Here is a 23,057-nt window from a genome sequence, read left to right as displayed (position 1 = left end):
TCCATGACACGCACGCGCGCGCGCACACACAGTAGGCATATTGTTAAATGTGCTGCATTTTGTGACCAGATCTATGTTCGACCTATAGGTTGTTCAGTGATTGGTGCTGACCTGTTAAAACTTTGACTATAATCTGTGATTCAAGATGTATGGCCCTTTTCCACTACCCTTTTTCAGCTCACTTCAGCCCAACACGGCTCGCGTTTCGACTACCAAAAACCAGCACGACTCAGCTCGCTTCAGCCCTGCTTAGCCCCTAAAACTCGCACCGTTTTGGAGTGGGGCTGAAGCGAGCCAAACCGTGCCGAGTGAGGCTGGGGGCGTGAGCAGACACTCCCCTGTGCACTGATTGGTGAGGAGGAGTGTCCTCACATGCCCACACACTCCCCGCCAGCACGCTGGGATCTGTAAACACCGTAAACCCGGAAGAAGAATAATTACGAATTACGAGAATTTCTGAAGCCTTATGCGCCTCGCCTCATCTATACGCTCTTGCCAGTATCTGTTGGCGTTGTCGGTGACAACAAGCCACAGCACCAAGACCAGCAACACTAACGACTCCATGTCCTCCATGTTTATTGTTTACTATTCGGGTCGTGAGACTACCGCTTAAAAGCTCACTGATGTCACTGTTTGCGCTGCTTAACGACATCACCTGACGTCCACCCACTTTCGCTAACTCCACCCAATGTGTCCACCCACTTCCAGCCAGCACGGTTCAGCGCGGTTGTAGTCGAAATGCAACTCCAACAGCCCCGCTCAGCCCGACTCAGCACGGCACGGCTCAGCCCGACTCAGCCGCGTTTGTAGTGGAAAAGCGGCAATAGTGAGCTGCACAGCATGAACACAGCAGCCTTTCACTCCCACTGCACAGACTTGTATTTGTATTGAACTTGTAGTTAATTATTCTAGTCTACGGAGTGTGAAAATCCATGAGATTGTCACCTATGAGAGACATGAGAAGTGTTGAAAATAGGAGAAAATGTGAGACTTGACGTATGATTATCTACCAGCAAAACTAAATTATCCCACTTTTTCATTTTTTTAAATTGTGCAAGGATATTTTGCATCTGTTTTTCCTCTTGCATTTTTGGCTTCAGAAAAACAAAAAATATGACCCCTTCCCCTTCTAAACTTTGAGGACCTCTGCTGTTGGACTTGCAGGTTCCATATGCACACCATTTCAGCATTTTCCCTTGTTCTGAAAGCTTGACAGGCCTCCCACATCTAGTTATGTTTGCTAACATAGGATTGGACAGTGACCATTCTAGGTTTTAGAATGGGCTAAGGTGGACTTAGTGAAGGGTCAGTTGCTATAGTATTGTATTTTGTATCATTGAGATTTTTTGAGCTCAATTTTTTTTTCTTTACTTATTTTCTCCCAGAGTACCATGTTCTGAGAGAATCCAAACAAAAAGCCAACAAAGGCTGAACTTAAAAACCGACAGGCTTGTTCATCCTAATGTAGTGCTCATTCATCCTAATTTGTGGTTGTGGCCAACTGATCAAGATATTAAAATGTTTGTTTAATCAAACTAGGCCAACTAAAGTGTGCCTCTTAAGTAGTCCGTGAAATGATCAGTCACCTCAAGCTATGTACAGACATGATTCACATATGCCATAATCTACAGCATCACTGTCTGCTTAAGAGAAATGTATTTAATCTCTCTGAATTGCAGAAAACATTTCACATAAGCAGAACAACATACCAAGATTTCAATAAGCAACTTCTGGCCATGGTGAGCTGTCTGTGGAACTCTAAATCATTCTTGCCTGGCACAACCAGTGAGATTGATGAACACCTGCTTATCCAGAGCAAGGTACCCAAGTACTGGACCTGCTTTGATCTTATTTACCATCCAGCCTTCTTCAAGTATGCCATTGAGTTTCACCAGAAGGTAAGTAATGTGATATTGACATTTGGAGAGGGGGGAATCTAAAAATATATTCATTAAATATGAAGACAAGGAGCAGGATTTTACTGCAGATTGAGTGTTTATGTAACAGTACAGGATTTAACTGTTCTTTGAATATTTATGATTACATTGATTAAAGTAGTGATTTCAATTGTAGTTACAAAATGTGTGTGTGAGGCTCAGGAATTTGCTCATGCAAATTCTATACCTTTTTAAATAAAATTGGATATAATTCATAGTGTAAATAACTGACCTGCATTAGTGAATGTTTCCTGATGCTTGTTCCCTGCACTACAAAACATCTCTCATCCAATGATATTTTAATTCTCCATATCCTCAGATGTGGATTAAGATTATCCCTTACTCTGTTAAGCCATATGACTAATTGTGAGGACCGAACCAGGGATTGACAGAATACTGAGTTTATATTTGTGTGAAAGTATACATATGTCAAAATTGTATTTGAATATAACTGCAAGTGGCGATCATCGAACTCCAAGCAATATTGCAAAAATCACAAACAATGGTGAAATTAGAAGTGGTTTAACGGCTTCAACAGCACAAGTTGCCAAGGACAACCACACACAATTTCCACTTTTTCACTTAAGATATTGCACTGTTTTGGTTATAGTGCCAACTATGGTCAAAATGTCACAAAGTTTGATGCGCTTTCAAGGAATGTAATGGTGATTCAAATTTCATGAAAATATACTTTAATTTTTAAATCACAAGATATTAGCCATAGAATCAAAAGAGGCTCATAATTTTAAAACGGTTTGAATCAAAATTCAGCAACTCTTGATCAGCATGATCTGTGGATGTCCACTAAATTTCATGCAAATTGGAAAAATGGTGAACAGTGTTTCTCAACCACTGGGTGCCACCTAGTGGAATCCCCCCCCCCCCCCCCCCCCCCCAATTTATTTATAGCGTGCATTATAAATACGTTTGTGGGCAAATTCTATGGATCTGTGATGTCTGCTGGAAGAGAAGAGCAGGGAGGATTGAGAATCCAGTGGCTGTGGTTTGTTTACACCTGATACTAAAACTTGTAAGCGTCCTCCCAACCATTGCAAAGACGCAGACAAAAAGCCCAGAAACTCCAATGTACCTGGCCAAAAACGTTAAAGGATTTATCTTGTAGTGTCCTGATCCCCAGATCTTTAACCCAGCCACATATAAAAAGTTGCGCTCTTCCAGGTTTTCATCGGTCTCTGTGTAGAATGATGTCTGCAGCACCAGGTAGTCTGAGATGTTGGGGAACTCAATGGATGGATAATTTTCCAACTCCTAATGAACGAATAATTTTATTTAAACGCGATAAGTTGATCAGCAGAGATGGTGGGTTCGTGCGTGTACATATACAAACAAATACAAAAGACTAAAAATATACACAAACCTTAATCTGTTGATTTATCTGTTAATTATCTTCACATTAAGTTAATAAATGGTAAGCATAACTATTGTCGTTGTATTTAGTTACGGCTACAAATAAAATTTTATTCTATTAATGTCAAATTTAGCAAGTAAATTTTTCTTTCACAGGAAAAATCCTTCGTTAATGTGTATCCCATTGAGTGCAGGGCTCTACATTAACTTTTGAAACCACTTGTCTTGTCGGGCAAGTTGAAAGGAAATTTACTTGTCTGAATGTGAAGTTGACTTGTCCGAAGAAATATTTGAGAAAAAAAACAAACTATTTGTAACCCAATAATCTTCATTGCATTTGTTTCCGAATTCACAACATATGCATAATATCTATGAATCAAAAGTAATCAGTACTTGATGTACTGAGGCAAAAGTTCAAAAATATAGTAAAACAGACTGATTTGATACCATAATTCACCAATTATTATGCTGAAGTTCAGAAGCTCTATATTCCAATAGAGTAGAAATTAACATAAAATTTTAAGAACAAAATAACTATACTATGAGATCCAGAAACGTTAACCATTTTTTATACACACACACACACACACACGCACGCGCACACACACAGATCAGTACTCTGCAGTTCAGTAACAAATATCACAAAAAGTGACATAAAATTTATGACTTGATGAGATCACTAGTTTGGACAAAAATCTATTCACTGCAGAAAAAAATTGGACTCATCAATCAATTTATTTGAGAAATTGAAAACCAGAAAATTAAAATTATATATATTTTTAAATTATTAACTGACTTGTCCAGGGTGTACCCCGCCTTTCGCCCGTAGTCAGCTGGGATAGGCTCCAGCTTGCCTGCGACCCTGTAGAAGGATAAAGCGGCTAGAGATGATGAGATGAAATTATTAACTTTGAATATATATCCTCCACTGATTGTCTAATTATTCAGTGTGGCACCTGTATGGTATTTAATGGTCAAAAAAAAGATAATTTCAAATAATCCATAATTATATCTAAATTATAGAGCCCTATGTTTCAAATCCCTAAACTCCCATTACTAATTAGCTAATTAATACAGCTGGTAACGGTGTAGTGGTTAGCGCTGTCGCCTCACAGCAAGAAGGTCCTGGGTTCGAGCCCCGGGGCCGGCGAGGGCCTTTCTGTGTGGAGTTTGCATGTTCTCCCTGTGTCCACGTGGGTTTCCTCCGGGTGCTCCGGTTTCCCCCACAGTCCAAAGACATGCAGGTTAGGTTAACTGGTGACTCTAAATTGACCGTAGGTGTGAATGTGGGTGTGAATGGTTGTCTGTGTCTATGTGTCAGCCCTGTGATGACCTGGCGACTTGTCCAGGGTGTACCCCGCCTTTCGCCCGTAGTCAGCTGGGATAGGCTCCAGCTTGCCTGTGACCCTGTAGAAGGATAAAGCGGCTAGAGATAATGAGATGAGATGAGATACAGCTGGTAACCTAATTAGCAGCCATTTGACAGCTTGGTATTTCATAGATAACTTTCCTACCTTCTTTCATAGATAACTCCTACCTCACTCCCTGTCAATCCACACGCATGCAGGCGCACATTCCAAGCCCAGCACACCCCGCCACACGCTCGGCTATATAATGAACACCATCAACAACAATTCAAAGATTTGGAAATTACCACATACTCAACGTAAATATACAGTTGAATAATGATCCCGCCAACAGAAATGTCAACAAATCCACGTGTATGACACGATTAAAACCAATCATAAACGGCTGTTTACTTTTCAGCTCAAATAAATGAAGTGGTATTGACCGGTTTCGCAAGTGGAATATTGCGCATGCGCACATCGCTCTTTCCAAATAGAAACATCCGGCGATTCATCAAAACAATATGTCGAGTGAGATGCTTCGGAAATCATGTGAATAAACTGATGCATATGATATGTAACCCGAATATCGGCGTATTTTGGCACTTGTCTGATCGGACAAGTAACTGAGACGATGAACTTGTCCGACATAAAGTATCACTTGTCCCGGACAAGCGTTAATGTCGAGCCCTGGAGTGGTTTCTATATCCATTTCTTTTGAGTGTACTTCTTGGTTTTAATAATCTGCTTGTTTGCTGTACATGGCAGCAAATTCTTTTTTTAATTGACCAGACTCTGCTTTTGGATCATTAATCCCTTTTGACCGAGAACACCCTGCATGCATGGTTTGGCTTCTGGCACATCCATACAGTTTTAAATGCCTACAATCTAAAAATTTGTTTTTATTGCATTTATTTAATTCCCATCTGTAAGAGGGAGTGATGTTGCATCCCATTAATACACTTTTACAGTAGATTATTAGATTCTAATAGAATAGATGAGCTAAAATAATTGGGGGTCTTTTTTTTAATGGGCCCTGACTCGGTACAAGTATGAATAGGTGGGCCTCAAAGCAGAAAAGGTTGAGAAACCCTGGTCTAGAATGAGTTTGAATAAAAACATTTTTAAAAATATTGCTTGCTGAAATTTGGTTGGCCATTGCCAGCTATTTTTGTTCAACGAATTAGTACTATATAGGTGCTTTTGGAGAGGAGGAACTTTTTCATAGTTCATGGAGCTGTTGGACGGCGTGCGTGCGTCCGTCCTTCCTTCTCCTCCTCCTTGGTGTGTTCACACTGCAGGAAATGAGGATTAATTCTTAGAGTATTGAGGGACAAATTTCCTATTTCAGGATGGGTACTCTCCCAGCACAAGAGGAGCCATGAATTACGGAACTGTATGGTGATGGGTCGAACACATGCGCCACTGCATGTTGCGTTATGCAGCACTGACAATGGCCAGTTTTAAAAATCTTTGTAAAACATTAACTAGCAGCTCCTCATGTTACCTTTAAAAATGAAAAGAAAAAAAATCAAATGGACAAACACGTCCAGGCTTTATTGAGCCTATATATGACTTAAAGCAATTTTGATGCATCTAAATTTTAAAAATCTTAAATGTTCTTGTCCTTTTTTTTTTTTTTTTAAATCATGTAAGAAAACCCTTAGCCTATAAAGTAATAATCCACACTAAAATGTTAGGTAAACATATTTCAAGCAGTCACTATTTTCCACCATGAATTTGCTCTTTATGATGTAAAGAAATTACTGTCGATACATAACACTTCCTGGTCTCCCTCATTCTACAGCAGTGGAATGATCATTTTCTACAGAAACATGCGACCAAGGCATTACAGACGAAAATGGACAAGATAAAATCCTAATGTTGCTAATTTGCTGTTTTCACAGCAAAACAAGATTGGTGGATAAGATGCACATTCATATGAAAACAGCAAACTAGTGATATTGTTATAGCAACCATTGGCTGGCTTATGTCGCTTCAGCACTCCTGCTGATGGTGCAAATGCAAACAAAAACTAAATAGTAACTGTGACTAAAGTCACAGTAATTTGTGCTAGCTGTTACAAACTGGGATGTCTGGTCACCGTACCCTATAGATCCAGAATGGTCAGAGAGAAAATGATGCTTATTGAGGAAAAGTTGCGCCTTGCCGCCCTGAACAAAATAAAAAAACAAAACAAACAAAAAAACACCTGATTGAGACAGTCATGAAAAAGTGATTGAAAAAAATCCCGTTTTTCATGGATCATTCTGGATCGCCACCAAAAGTCTCATAGTGACTTAATTCAGCCCAGAGGTATTTATGTGAAATTTGGTGATTTGGTTGAAAACTGAGGGAGAAATGACATCCTAAAAAAACCCAAAAACATTAGAAGAAATAAATAATAATAAAGTAGAAAGATCCTGAGTGAGGGTAAAAAAAAAAAAAAAATCCCTTAACACTATGTAGTTCTGGGGGCAGCTCCCCAGGGGGTAGTTCCGCTCAATGAGTCCCTTGAACTGTTTTGATCCAAAAGCACCTAATTACATATTGGCAAATGTGGCAAACTAGAACACCACCAAATTTTACATTTTTAGCTTAAGTGGTTCTTGGGATACAGAAATGTCGGTTGCAGTACCACTGTATGGAAGGAATTTCAGAAAATTTGGTGCATTTCCAAATATTGTGGTCATGATGTAGGGTGTCTAATTTCATTAAGTTTGAACGTTTACACCACAAGATGTTGGCCAGCATCCAAAGGGAGCAAGAAGACATGGTTTGCTAAGGTTGTAGCGGAAGAACTCAAGTAGTCCGCACAGAGATCAGACCTCAACCCCACCGAACATCTTTGAGATGAAATGGAGTGGTGGCTACATCCCAGGCCTCCTCCACCCAACATTACTGCATGACATCAGTAATGCTTTTGTAACTGAGCAAATCCCAACAGCCACACTTCAAAATCTAGTGGAAAGCCTTCCCAGAAGTAGTGGAGGTTATTGTGTTAATATGGGCTTTCATTTTATTGGTGCTAAAATAGGCACAATTTCATTTTATAGGTGCTGAAATAAGCTTGACATTTTAGAGTATTTAAGTTTTGTCTTTTGCACCAACCAGTGTGTTCTAATGAGATTTAAAGGAGAGTAGAGATTTAAGCGGTTCTTACCCATGCTTTTTTTTTTTTTTTAAATCAGTGCTGGCCAGAGAGGGTGTGTGTGGACCTGGCCAACATTAAGGTACCGTCATTTCCATTTTATTAAGGTCACTAGTGCAGATTTAAATGCTTTGTTTTGAATCAGATTTAAGGCATCTGATTGTTGGAACCCCTTGTATGTCTGTGCATAAAAGTACATATCAGTATGTTTTCTCTTAAGGTTGGAAGATACTGGAGCTGGTATATGGAGTTTCTTTTCTGCCAGGGCTTTGATGGCCTAAATGACTTCATCCAGGTCAACACAGGACAGAGCAGCTCCTCCAGCTCTACTTAGCTGTGAGTCAAGGACAATGGCTTGTACAATGCTGTACAGTCAATGGCTTGTGAATCATGTCTTACCTGGGAAACTGCAGAGACGATGATTGTGTTTGAAAGGTTATGTGCATATTTTATGGCCTTTTCTAGGAGGACATGTGGAGGAAACCACAGTGGAACTGTATATAATTTCTGTTGTGTAGGTCTGAGAGTTTGTAACTGAATATTTGGTTTTGCTCTTTGTCCTTTTTGCAATCTGTAGCTTATGATTATTTTTATGTATGTTTTTATGTAATCTCTGAAAGATTGTAGTGCTTAATGAACTCTGTCCTTTCATTTGACCATACCAAGCTATAACTTATGCTATGTGAGCAATGAATTATGGTTAAGTTTTTGGGAACTGCTGTATTTTCTTCCTTGCAAATGTAATGCAGTTCTACAGGTGTAAAACCTTAGCTCTTTGTTAATGGACATCAAACGATCTTTCATTCCCATTAAAATCCATGCACACAGTCAAGTGTCTGCATGAGAGTTATATTGATCAGGCTATTTTGAGAAATTTTAGATACTTTTGCTAGGATATAATTACAGGTTCTAGCAACTGGTGGTTCAATCCTACCAAGTTACCTGGTTACCACCATGCTGTTAACACAAACTAATTCAACGTTTTCTCGTTATTGTGGCCTGTCGGCTTAACAGTGCAAACAGGAGAGTGCTGCGTTTGTTTTATCTGTAACTGCTTATCCCGTGGGGGGCAAGTTGGAGCCTATCCCAGCTGATTATGGGCGAGAGGCAGGGTACACCCTCAAGCCACCAGCTCATCACACTCACGGTCAATTTAGAGCCACCAATTAACCTAACCTGCATATCTTTGGACTGTGTGAGGAAACCCACGCAGACACGGGGAGAACATGCAAACTCCACACAGAAAGGCCCTCATTGGCCACTGGGTTCGAACCCAGAACCTTCTTGCTGTGAGGCGACAGTGCTAACCATTGTGCCGCCAGTGCTGCGTTTAATGACATTAAATAAGGGTAATGGTGCCAGTTTGAAAAAAATCACGGGGGAAGCGGATTGTTAGCTGACACAGCAATAAAACGGTGTAAGCAAATAACCTCATGGCTGTTCACTAAACTTTGTGGAGACTTTCATGACATTAAACTACGTGTTAAGCATCCTCCCATATTCAGATTGAAAATCCATGCTTAAGGGCTGCTCCCATTCATTCAGGGTCGCCACAGCAGATCTGTTCCTGAGTTGCCTACGCACTTTCTGGTTCCTGAGTTGTTTGCGACGAGTCCTTTTTTTTCCCGCGAGTGTTGGCATTAATCACTGATCTTTTTAAAAAAAATTTCTACAAATGATTTTCCAGTATCACCTTCATTTTTTTTGTACTGTCGCTTTCCTTTTTGTGCTTTCCACTTTCGCTTTCCTTTTTCCGTTTTTTTTTTCTTTTTTCGGAAGAATGCAGAGACTGGAAGCTTTCTTTTTTTTTTTTTTTTCCTCCTCTTATGTAAAGACCACAAGTGGAGGCCATCCACATTGGATCTGCTTTAATATCAACAGATCTTTGATTAAGGTCTGTGAATTTTTTCATCATGGCACACCTTCAGCCTGTTCAGTGTGCTAAGTGCAGGATGTTTAGTCATTCTTCCTCCATCGCTAGCGATAGCTTTATTTGTGATAAGTGCAGATTAGTTAGCGCTCTGACGGAGAAGATTACAGTGCTAGAAGTGCGTGTCCAGGCTTTAGAGAAGGTCAGTGAGCATGAGAATAGTGTAGTTTCTGTAGAGGAAAGTCTGGATGCCCTAGGTGGAGTTAGTAATCCCCCAACTCCTGCATTAGAGCCCTTACAGCGGGGCAAATGGGTGACGGCTTGACGGCATAAGCGTGCGGGCGAGCTCCTGTGTGGCTCGCCCACAGGAGCACCACTCCCCTCTGCGTCACGTGTCAAACAGGTTTGCTCTCCTTAGTGATGCACCCGCTGAGAAACCTGAAAGAGCTCTGGTTATAGGGGACTCTATCATATGGCACATGAATTTAGCTCAGCCTTTAGGGGCACCAGCAGCTTTAGTCAGGTGTATACCGGGAGCCAGGGTGCCGGACATAGCAGGTAATCTTAGGGTCCTAGGCAAGCACAGGTTCTCAAAGATAGTTATCCATGCAGGAGCTAATGATGTACGCCTTCATCAGTCTGAGGTTACCAAGAGTAACTTTGTAGAGGTGTTTAAATTAGCGAAGGCAATATCTGATGCTGTAGTATGCTCTGGCCCCATCCCAATGCGGCATGGTGATCTAGCTTACAGCAGGTTATGGTTGCTGAACTGCTGGCTGTCCAGGTGGTGCTCTGAAAACAGTGAGCTTTAGAGATAATTGAGCTAATTTTGAGGGCACTGCTGGCCTGTTAGGGCGGGACGGTATCCATCCTACTCGGGAAGGTGCTGCTCTCATTTCCTGCAACATACAGTAGCAGCAATTGAATTTTTCCCCGTTCCAACCGCACACCATGCGACTGCCGTGCAGTTCCCAGCTGAACGCCAGGGGGCTGCCATGAATGGCTCATACCCCCCTTCCTCCCCTATTTTAATTCTAAACACGCCCATTCATTCGATTCCACAGTGTCGCCATTAGATGGCGCTTCTCATAAAAAAAATCTTGAAATGATGTGTGAAGCTTTTGTACTGCACTTCCCGATTTCAGTGAGAAAGTAGCTGTAGAATAGATACATAAATGTGAGGTAAATTTTACCCAATTTAAGTATTTCATAGCTTTTTATTTGTTATTTTATACTCAATATATGGAATTAAATCTACCCCAAACAAGTCAATGCAAATTGTTACCTCAGATTTATTGGGCAAATTCTATACGGTAGGTTACTTTTTCAGTGCAGGAGCAGACAAAACTGCGGGTCTTGGTAGTCTGGTGGTTACTGCACATGTCCTGTACCGGTAACTCCTGAAACATGGTTCGATTCTTGCTTACTCGCTCAAAAATAAATATTTTTTAAAAATGACTCTTGCAATGAAGCACTGTGCACTTTTTAGTGTTACATGCAGGTCCTCGTATCATCCGATCATTCAAGTATTCCATTCAATCTGAAAAAAAAAACCACTCAATATTTCGTTTTCCTGTTTTTCTGTATGACCAAAAAATGAGGGATTGGTGTTTTTCCTTTTTCCAACCCAAAATAGAACAAATAATAAACAGGGAAACCAAAACGAAATAATAACTCTAATTTACGATTATTGATTTTCTCTATTCCCCACGCTACATTAGCCTTCCCATGATCCTCAGCGACAGTCCATCATCTCTGCGGCTATGAAACAGAAAAATTGCATGTGCATGTATATATCAAGTAATTTATTCATACATCCTATTCATTTAATATATTAAGCTGTTAATGTTAAGCTGATGATCTCTTAATTATTATTATCTCAATATAATAGTAATCTGTACTCGAGTTGGGGGGGATGCCATCCCCCCTGGAATAAAAAAATGGTCAAAATCATCCCCCCTCTAAAATGGGCATCCCCTCTCCCTTCCCTTGAGCAATTTTATCAATAAATGTGGACATTACTTCTATTTAACATTGGAATTAGAAATGCCATTCCACGTAGCTTTGCTGAAACTGAGCATACAGTAAGCTACCACGAGAGAGGGCAAGCGAAGCGTTTGAGGAGGTGACATTCAGTTGGAGTTCCGTTATTTTTTATTTCATTCGGCATCAGTGACAGCAGCGGATTGCAGCATCATGGCCAAGCGGAGTGGACAGCAAGACCTAAGCAAGTTCGGCTTTAAAGGAACAGTCCACCGTACTTCCGTAATGAAATATGCTCTTATCTGAATTGAGACGAGCTGCTCCGTACCTCTCCGAGCTTTGCGCGACCTCACAGTCAGTCAGACGCAGTCAGACGCGCTGTCACTCCTGTTAGCAATGTAGCTAGGCTCAGTATGGCCAATGGTATTTTTTGGGGCTGTAGTTAGATGCGACCAAACTCTTCCACGTTTTTCCTGTTTACATAGGTTTATATGACCAGTGACATGAAACAAAGTTCAGTTACACAAATTGAAACGTAGCGATTTTCTATGCTATGGAAAGTCCGCACTATAATGACAGGCGTACTAACACCTTCTGCGCGCTTCGGCAGCGCATTGATATCTGAGCTCCGTATCAATGCGCTGTCGAAGCGCGCAGAAGGTGTTGGTATGCCTGTCATTATAGTGCGGACTTTCCATAGCATAGAAAATCGCTACGTTTCAATTTGTGTAACTGAACTTTGTTTCATGTCACTGGTCATATAAACCTATGTAAACAGGAAAAACGTAGAAGAGTTTGGTCGCATCTAACTACAGCCCCAAAAAATACCATTGGCCATACTGAGCCTAGCTACATTGCTAACAGGAGTGACAGCGCGTCTGACTGCGTCTGACTGACTGGGAGGTCGCGCAAAGCTCAGAGAGGTACGGAGCAGCTCGTCTCAATTCAGATAAGAGCATATTTCATTATGGAAGTACGGTGGACTGTTCCTTTAAGATCGCAAGAAAAAAACATTTCAGGAGGTAAGTCAAGAGTTACGAACATCAGTCACACTTTCTGTGAGCCCACTATCATGCTGTAAAGTTACCGATATGGAGCCTAATTTGTGGGCGGCGGATAACAACACAGCTATCATAATGAATGTTAGTTTGGAGTCTATCCAGCTATCGATAGCTTACTCAGGTTCATGTTAGCTTTGATTTCTTGTATAAGGCCATTAATTTAATCAGCCTGGACGTTCGTTTGTTATTCTTCAGGCAACAAAAAGTGTTATTCAAGACAGGAAGGCTAAAATAAATGACACTAGCAGTTTTGAAGGCTTCATTGCCTCATTAGAGAGCCGGTCACAACATGTAAGGCAGAGCAGGATTAGTGTAGGACTTGACAAAGTGTCTGCTAAAATGCAGCTTTCTTTTTCTTCGTCATAGGCTCTTCTTCTGTCTCCTCAATGGGCCTTTTCCCCTTTCCAAAGAAACTTTCCAAAGATGCCTGCTTTTAACTCATTTTGCTAGCTTGTATCCAGTATGTATCAAAGTGCTGGTATGTATCGAAGCAAAGTATCAAAGTATCCAAGGCAGCTCCTTGGTAACCGTCAATGTTACGGTGTCACGTGACCTAGATAACAGTGGGAATCAACGTTACAGAAAGAATACGGTCATTTTTCAAAGCTCAAATCCTCGTTCAGATAATAAATAAATCAGAAATAACATTATAATTATATTTAATTAAATTATCTTATCCACTGCTCTTTATTCCAGATGACAGTCAGCAGCAACTGCAACACAGTGCGACAGGAGCTGGAGGACCCGGAGTGTGAGACAATGCAGGAGCAAGCAGGAGAACCAACAGCTGAAGAGCTGAAGATTTTACAATTTACTGTTGCTTGTTTTAGCTTATTGGTTACCTACCTACCTACCTCTGTATTTAATTCAATGTTCCCAATGTTCAGCTTTGAATAAAAATTCTATTGACTTGATATGAAAAGATTCAGTTGTTCATTTACATTGCCTGCTGAGGTTTTAATAAATTATTTACCAAATGATTTAAAAGGAGCCTACCATGACTATGAAGTTGCACTTCAAATTTGTCATCTGCATTTCACCCTAATATGGAGAATGTGGTAGGTATGTCAGCCAGGAGACTGACTAAATATGACACGACATCCACACTGTGCATGTTTTACAGTAAAATACCAGTGTATTATGGTTTTTTACAACAATAAAAAGGGTACACAGTGTGTACTACACACTTTATCAGCACAAAATACTGTATGTCTGGTAAATGAACAAGGTCCACAGACCTACGTTGTATGCAAACCCTCCTAAAAGCAAACCAGTTTCCCACCAACGGACCGACCGATGGGTCGACACGCGACTAAAAATTTCACCATCCCCCCCGGTTTGATTTTACAACTCGACCACTGATAGTAATAATAAATAATGATAATAACAACATGGCATTCATTTTGTCGCTTTCAACATATTGTGTCAGACCAACTTTGCTTTTTATTAGAGGACATGAATCAGTGTATCATTCGTTCTTTCTATTTTCAAATGGCAATCAAAAATCAAAAAATGAAAACGTGACCTGGTTATTTTATTTGTTTTTATTTTAACACAAAAAAATGAAAAAATGACTGGTTTTTCTTTTTTTTTTTTTAATATGAGCCTAAAATTGAAATGAAAATTTTTTTTTTTCATTTTTTGATTGCCAATTAATAATGGAAAGAACGAATGATACACAATCCGTGTATCAATCGTTCTTTTTTTCAGTAATACGCGATGACTCAGCCAGGCCCTTTCTTTAGTGTAATAGGAGACAGTAGAGAGGTTCATGCCATTTGTCTATTTTTATTAACCGGTACAGTGTAATCACAAAACAGTATCGTATTTGAACCGACAAGAGACAGTTACCGTATCATTTCCCACTATGCCCTCCTTTGTTTCTAATAACCAGATTTATCATGTTTAATTATTAACAATTATAATAATAATGATTGTTAATAATTAAACATGATAAATCTGGTTATTAGAAACAAAGGAGGGCATAGTGGGAAATGATACGGTAATTATTAACAATTATAATAATAATGACCCCTCCTAGAACTGCCACCTTATTGTGGTGGAGGGGTTTGTGTGCTTGAATGATCCTAGGAGCTATGTTGTCGGGGGCATTATGCCCCTGTTAGGGTTTCCCAAGGCAGACAGGTCCTAGGTGACAGGCCAGACCAAGAGCAGTTCACCAAAAAACCCCTATGGAGAAAAAATCCAGGACCGTGACGTCGCCCGGTAGGACGCAGCCGGGGCCCCACCCTGGAGCCAGGCCCGGGGTTGGGGCTCGTATGCGAGCGCTTGGTGGTCGGGCCTTTGCCCATGGGGCCCGGCCGGGCTCAGCCCGAAGAGGCGACGTGGGCCCGACCTCCTGTGGGTTCACCACCCACAGAGGTAGCAGTAGGGGTTTGGTGCAGTGTGGATTGGGTGGCAGTCGAAGGCAGGGGCCTCGACGACCTGACCCCCGGACACAGCGGCTGGCTGTTGGGACATGGAATGTCACTTCGCTGGGGGGGAAGGAGCCTGAGCTTGTGCGGGAGGTTGAGAGGTACCGGCTAGAGATAGTCGGGCTCACCTCCACGCACAGCTTGGGCTCTGGAACCCAGCTCCTCGAGAGGGGCTGGACTTTCCACTTCTCTGGAGTCGCCCATGGTGAGCGGCGGCGGGCTGGTGTGGGCTTCCTTATAGCTCCCCAGCTCAGCCGCCATGTGTTGGAGTTTACCCCAGTGAACGAGAGGGTCGCCTCTCTGCGCCTTCGGATTGGGGAGAGGGCTCTTGCTGTTGTTTGTGCCTACGGGCCAAATAGCAGTATAGAGTATCCGGCCTTCTTGGAGTCCCTGGGAGAGGTACTGAGGGGTGCTCAGACTGGGGACTCCATTGTGCTACTGGGGGACTTCAATGCTCACGTGGGCGATGACAGTGACACCTGGAGGGGTGTGGTTGGGAGGAACGGCCTCCCCGATCTGAACCCGAGTGGTGTTTTGTTATTGGACTTCTGTGCTAGTCACAGTTTGTCCATAACGAACACCATGTTCGAGCATAGGGGTGTCCATAAGTGCACGTGGCACCAGGACACCTTAGGTCGGAGGTCGATGATCGACTTTGTAGTCGTGTCATCTGATCTCCGACCCTATGTCTTGGACACTCGGGTGAAGAGAGGGGCTGAGTTGTCAACTGATCACCACCTGGTGGTGAGTTGGATCCGCTGGCGGAGGAGGAAGCTGGACAGACCTGGCAGGCCCAAACGTATGGTGAGGGTCTGCTGGGAACGTCTGGCCGAGCACTCTGTTGGGGAGGTCTTTAACTCCCACCTCCGGGAGAGCTTTTCCCAGCTTCCGAGGGAGGCGGGGGACATTGAGTCTGAGTGGACCATGTTCTCTACCTCCATTGTGGACGCAGCTGTTCGGAGCTGTGGCCGCAAGGTCTCCGGTGCCTGTCGTGGCGGCAATCCCCGAACCCGGTGGTGGACACCGGAAGTAAGGGATGCCGTCAAGCTGAAGAAGGAGTCCTATCGGGCCATGTTGACCTCCGGGACTCCTGAGGCAGCCGACGGGTATCGGCAGGCCAGGCGTGCTGCAGCTCGGGCAGTTGCGGAGGCAAAAACTCGGAACTGGGAGGAGTTCGGGGAGGCCATGGAGAAGGACTATCGGTCGGCCTCGAAGAAATTCTGGCAAACCGTCCGGCGCCTCAGGAGGGGGAAGCAGTACTCTGCCAACACTGTTTACAGTGCGGGTGGGGAGCTGTTGACCTCGACTGGGGACATTGTCGGGCGGTGGAAGGAATACTTTGAGGATCTCCTCAATCCCACCGTCATGTCTTCCACTGAGGAGACGGAGGCTGATGACTCAGAGGTGGACTCGTCCATTACCCAAGCCGAAGTCACTGAGGTGGTTTGCAAGCTCCTCGGTGGCAAGGCACCGGGGGTGGATGAGATCCGCCCTGAGTATCTCAAGTCTCTGGATGTTGTGGGGCTGTCTTGGTTGACACGCCTCTGCAACATCGCGTGGCGGTCGGGGACAGTGCCTCTGGAGTGGCAGACTGGGGTGGTGGTCCCTCTTTTTAAGAAAGGGGACCGGAGAGTGTGCTCCAATTATAGGGGAATCACACTTCTCAGCCTCCCAGGGAAAGTTTACTCCAGGGTACTGGAGAGGAGAATTCGACCGATAGTCGAACCTCGGATCCAGGAGGAACAATGCGGTTTTCGTCCTGGTCGCGGAACACTGGACCAGCTCTATACCCTTCATAGGGTGCTCGAGGGTTCATGGGAGTTTGCCCAACCAGTCCACATGTGCTTTGTGGATCTGGAGAAGGCATTCGACCGTGTCCCCCGTGGTATTCTGTGGGGGGTGCTTCGGGAGTATGGGGTTCGGGGCTCTTTGCTAAGGGCTGTCCGGTCCCTGTACGAACGGAGCAGGAGTCTGGTTCGCATTGCCGGCAGTAAGTCAGACCTGTTCCCAGTGCATGTTGGACTCCGTCAGGGCTGCCCTTTGTCACCGGTTCTGTACATAATTTTTATGGACAGAATTTCTAGGCGCAGCCAGGGGCCGGAAGGAATCCTGTTTGGGAACCACAGGATTTCATCTCTGCTTTTTGCGGATGATGTTGTCCTGTTGGCTTCTTCAAACCAGGACCTTCAGCATGCACTGGGGCGGTTTGCAGTCGAGTGTGAAGCGGCTGGGATGAGAATCAGCACCTCCAAGTCCGAGGCCATGGTTCTCGACCGGAAAAGGGTGGCTTGCCCTCTCCAGGTTGGTGGAGAAGTCCTGCCTCAAGTGGAGGAGTTTAAGTATCTCGGGATCTTGTTCACGAGTGAGGGAAGGATGGAGCGTGAGATCGACAGGCGGATCGGTGCAGCCTCCGCAGTGATGCGGTCGCTTTACCGGTCCGTCGTGGTGAAGAAGGAGCTGAGCCAAAAGGCGAAGCTCTCAATTTACCGGTCGATCTACGTTCCGACTCTCACCTATGGTCATGAGCTTTGGGTAATGACAGAAAGAACAAGATCGCGGATACAAGCGGCTGAAATGAGTTTCCTTCGCAGGGTGGCTGGGCGCTCCCTTAGAGATAGGGTGAGAAGCACAGTCACTCGGGAGGAGCTCGGAGTAGAGCCGCTGCTCCTCCACATCGAGAGGAACCAGCTGAGGTGGCTCGGGCATCTTTTTCGGATGCCTCCTGGACGCCTCCCTGGGGAGGTGTTCCAGGCATGTCCCCCCGGGAGGAGGCCCCGGGGAAGACCCAGGACACGCTGGAGGGACTATGTCTCTCGGCTGGCCTGGGAACGCCTCGGTGTTCTTCCCGAGGAGCTGGCCGAGGTGTCTGGGGAAAGGGAAGTTTGGGCTTCCATGCTTAGACTGCTGCCTCCGCGACCCGGTCCTGGATAAGCGGAAGAAGACGAGACGAGACGATAATAATAATGAATCAATATAAAACCCCGACATCTACAGAAGATTTTCAACAAATAGGGGGCAGGGAAGCTCGCACACAGCAGCGAGTGATCTGTGATGAGATGATTTTGAGAAGCAAAAAAAAAAAAACGCTCAACACCAGCAAATGTGGATTAAAGCAGAAAATTGCGTTAGGTAAAATCATTTTAGTAATTTTAGAAATCATTACATTCTTGTTTTTTCAATAAAAATAATATTTTTTAACTTTATAATGCTTAGTTACGTGCCGGGGCTCTGTCAGTCATTGATAGCCCAACTAATCACAGCGCTGTGGTTCTTTTCCTGATTCTTGGCATTGTGTTTTTTCTTTCTTTGTTGATAATGTGTTACCGTATGTGATAAGCATGGCCCACTTCTGCTGCATGCCCCCTCCTCTCTGCAAAAAATTGTGTATTCCTCTCAAGGTGCTAACTGTCTCCATTGTATTGTGAACAGCCACTCCACCCCCCACTGAGGTTGCTATTCATGAATGGTAATTTGGTTTTAGGTTACACCCTAATTTCAGTGGCAATTTACTCTGCCAAGCTTACAATGACAGAGGACTGGAATTACACTCTAAAAAATAAAGGTGCTTCAGTGGTTCTTCAAATCTCTGGATGGTTCCATGGAGAGTCAAAACTCTGTGATGAACCATTACATTATATGAAAGGTTCTTCACATTGGAAATGGTTCTTCAGATCCTGGCATTCTCTTACCATTTGCTGGTCAATGCACATAGGCTATGTTTACACAAATCTGTCTTCACTGCTCAAACAAATGGTTTAAATGGTTCTTTAAAGAACTGTTGCATGAACGGTTCTTTGAAGCCCTGAAAAAGGTTCTTCTATGGCATCGCCCTGAAGAACTGGTACTGGCCCCATTATTTTTTTTTTTAGAGTGTAGTGCCTCAAAAAACACAATTTCAGCTTGGAAAAACTAGACGGTATAACTTCAGGAAGAAAATAAAATTTATTTCACACTAAGAAAAGCAGACTCACTACACATGGAGGCTATACAAAGCACAGAAATGTAGCATAGAGTTGTCCCATCTAGTAGTTTCCACATTCCCATGGTGAGTCTTTCCTACGGTACATTTGCCACAGGTGTATTTGTGGCAGCATACACAAAGTTCAGTGCTTCTGTTATTATTGCAGGGTGCACTGTCCTTCCCAAGCCCCATCCTCAATGCTCAGCACCCCCATGTTATATTTGGGTTATTATTCCATTATTATTTGAGGCTAGGTTTTGGGCTAGGGGTTGGGTTAGGGGTGAGCTCAGGTTGGGGTTAGAGCCAGGATTTGGGGTTAGGGTTAGAAACAAAGAGGCTATTTCTTAGGTAACACAATAATTAGGCTTCTTTACACAACAATGGGAGGCAGGTAATGGTACGTTAGACTTATTCACAAATTTGGGGGGGGGATTTCATTGCAGACTAAAGTCTGCACTTTGGGCCTTCTAGTGTTTAAAAATATGCTGTTAATTCAAAACACTTCTTATTCATTGCAAAATGTTTATTTCAGCGCTGTATCCAGGTATTGAGCACACGTGACCGCTTTTATGCGGTAGCCTAATAGAACAACCCGAAAATTGCAGGGTAACCCCAGACCTGCGCAAGTGATGCGCTACTGGCAAAAGAGCCAGCGACGTATGAAAAAAAACCCACACCTTGGACCAAATACATATTATTTTCGGCACGCTGCTCCACCAGTCTGTAATGGTATTTTTCATATGATTACATTACGGTGTAAATGTGGTCTTGAGAAAAAAAAAAACGTTTGCAGACCTTTTGTTAAAATCGCTAAAAGTGATGTTGTAATATTAATATGTAATAAAAAATAATATCAGACATGGCGGCACAGTGGTGTAGTGGTTAGCACTGTCGCCTCACAGCAAGAAGGTCCTGGGTTCAAGCCCAGCAGCCGACGAGGGCCTTTCTGTGTGGAGTTTGCCTGTTCTCCCTGTGTCTGCGTGGGTTTCCTCCGGGTGCTCCGGTTTCCCCCACACTCCAGAGACATGCAGGTTAGGTTAACTGGTGACTCTAAATTGACTGAGAGTGTGAATGGTTGTCTGTGTCAGCCCTGTGATGACCTGGCGACTTGTCCAGGGTGTACCCCGCCTTTCGCCCGTAGTCAGCTGGGATAGGCTCCAGCTTGCTTGCGACCCTGTAGGACAGGATAAAAGCAGCTAGAGATAATGAGATGAGATATCAGACATTATGATCTTAGAAAACACTTTAGTGATGAACACTTACAGACAGTAATATGTCTGTAATATATAGCCTAATGAAAAATAATATTTTATATCATGATATATTATAAAATATTATTTTTCATTAGGCTATATATTAAATTATATATTAAATTTATCTTCTAAAATAACAGACTGTACTCATATCACAACCGGTTTATTTCACCATTGGAGATCAGATCACAGAAGACATGCGTTACATGACTCATTTTAAGGATTTAAGTAGGCTATTTAAAAGCAATGCCAGCAGGACTTTGTGGTTCAGGTGGATAAGGCGCCACACCATAAATCCAGGGACCCGGGTTTGATTCTGGCCTGCAGTCATTTTCCGAGTCCTCCCTGTTTTTCTCCTGCTCATTTCTACACTGTTCTAAATGAGTTTGGATGTCTGTAAACCAATCAGGATGCTTTTTGTCGAGCATGCGCTACATGAACAGGCACACACACAGGCTCCCTCGCGCACTCTGTCATATGCGCAATGCAGACATTAATGTTTCGCGTGCCCGCTCTTGCTCACTTGCTCTAGATTCCGGGAGATATTCTCCAATTTGCGGGCATCAGGGAGCCACTATCAATATGCGGGAGACTCTCGGAACTTCCGGGAGACTTGGGATGTCTGCACTCATGGATTAAAGCAAAAAAAAATAAATCATCTGACTGAAAAAAAAGCTCCATGTTGTTGGCCCCTTCCACATCAGCGATGCGTCAAATTTTAAATGCCGTGTTGTCCATTATCCCCTCGGCCCCTACTTATAGTACATTTACATAATTTTAACAATGACTAAAGCTAAGGCAAGACTTTACCATTGTCATTACTGGCTATAAATGATGAAACATCAAGTTTTCAGCGCAAAGTGCAAATTTATTTCAACAATACTTTAGTAATGCACAACAGTGGTTAAGAGAAAAGTGCAAGTGCAGTCGAACTTGAACCATGCTTTCAAAAGAGTGGAACAGAAAGAACTTGCAAGAAAAGTAAAGTGAAAGTTCACTTTTTCTGCTTCTTCGCAGTGAAGCCAAAGGCATCTAGTTTTTTGCCATTGCTTCCATAGACTTTTTTTATGGCAAACTACACAAAAGCACACACCTGCCATTTTCATCTTTTTACACCATGAACTAAATGGCTTGCCATTATTGCTCATTTCATTTAGCCAAGCCCATCTCCACTTATTCTTTACCGTTTTGTCAATGTCTGAAACATCTGTGCTTTCATTTAAAAGAAGCGCGTCCATGCTGGCAAAACCGAAAGTAATTTGACACGCTCTAGTGATGGAAATCAAAGGGCCTATATCCGGTGGCCTTATACGCAGTACTCGAGTTGGGGGGGATGTAGGGGGAGGCATCCCCCTTCTGAAATAAAAATCTCAAATCATTCCCCTTATAAAACAGCCATCCCCACCATCACATCCCTTGTGCCATTTTACCGATTAATGTGGAAATTAGCCTACTATTATTTTAACAAATATTACTACCATTTCAACATTAGAGGCTTTGCACAGTGAAGCCGGATAAATGCCGGATAAAAAAGACGCATATTTATTTATTCGGTTGCACCTCTCATTCACACCTATACGAAGGTTTCAGTCACTGAAAACAGCTACTTTTGCAAACTCTGGGCAGAGTGGAGATTTCTGAAAACTCCATCTTCAGACACTTGTGTAAATCGGGAAAATGAAGCAACAGTGGGCGAGAGGGCGCGCGCGAATATAATGAGTCATAGGTGTGAATCTTTCACCGAATGCCAATTGTCCCGGTTCTTCATGAAATCGCACGCGCACGCACAAATTCATTAGATTAACTTTCAAATAACTGTTCTTGTGCACTTGCGACACCGGAGCCACTTTCCTGAATTTTGAGCTTCGGAGTATTCGCTTCTTTATCTATTTAATCAATGAACTTATTTGTCACATACATTAAATTACTAATTTAAATCATTAGTACCCTATTTAAGCAATCGCTGTTTTCTCCACTGTTTTCCGACCTTTTGTGCTTAGTGAATGAGACACTTCATTACACTCCACTGATCGACTTCCAATTCCGGACTTTTTTGAAAATGTAAATTATAGGCCTACGAGATGTTTTTTTGGGACTTAATTCGCGTTGGTCCTTCACTATTAATTTTTGAGACTGACGAGACACTAAATATTGTGGAATTATTTTCTCCTTACTATGAAGTTTGTCATCTTAAACAAGTGTCGGGAAATCTTGCAGCCCGACTCTACAGCCTCCAATGTTTAAGCGAACTGCTGAAACCATAATGTTTAAAGATTAAATCGTAGGCTAATCAAACCAAAGAAAAACACAGCCTTTCCAGAATGTTGTCTGCCAAAGCCTGTTTAACCTACAAAAGGCTTAATAGCAAAGGTCTTGCTGCGGCTTCAACTTTTCACTTGATCACCTTTCAGTAGGCAAATATCATTATTACTACTACTACAAAAGGCCTAGTATTAGTAGTAGACAAGTAGTTGCCTAGTAGTAGGACAGCCAAATAGTTTCATCAGTGGCCTACGCCGAGCCTCCCTGGGACTAGACAGTAGCGGAGGCTGTATTTATTTATTTATGCCTATCCATGCTGCACTAGACAGTGTTTATGTAGAGAGCATGCGCACTTCAATCAATCTATTTTTTATTTCAATTATATATAAACATATTCAAACTCACTGTATGAGCGCATTAAAATCTTATG

General features: G+C 42.9%; 1 protein-coding gene across 3 annotated transcripts in view; it reads left to right on the top strand.

Annotated features, from left to right (window-relative positions):
• Positions 1-13,638, top strand: part of cenpi (centromere protein I) — an 84,902-nt gene extending 71,264 nt beyond the window's left edge. For 2 of the 3 annotated variants that reach the window (XM_060927521.1, XM_060927524.1), the window contains exons 18-21: positions 1,680-1,898; positions 7,843-7,884; positions 8,023-8,138; positions 13,413-13,638. In XM_060927521.1, coding sequence (XP_060783504.1) covers positions 1,680-1,898; positions 7,843-7,884; positions 8,023-8,136 — 375 coding nt within the window. In that variant the 3' untranslated portion in view covers positions 8,137-8,138; positions 13,413-13,638. Of the gene's footprint in view, positions 1-1,679; positions 1,899-7,842; positions 7,885-8,022; positions 8,635-13,412 lie in introns of those variants that run through there. The other variant, XM_060927522.1, reaches the window with a different exon arrangement.
• Positions 13,639-23,057: the final 9,419 nt, after the last annotated feature.

Source organism: Neoarius graeffei, chromosome 8 (genome assembly GCF_027579695.1).
Source record: "Neoarius graeffei isolate fNeoGra1 chromosome 8, fNeoGra1.pri, whole genome shotgun sequence".
NCBI classification, from domain to species: Eukaryota; Metazoa; Chordata; class Actinopteri; order Siluriformes; family Ariidae; genus Neoarius; species Neoarius graeffei.
The sequence above is the reverse complement of the archived record's forward strand: the minus strand, read 5'-3'. Positions and strand labels throughout refer to the sequence as shown.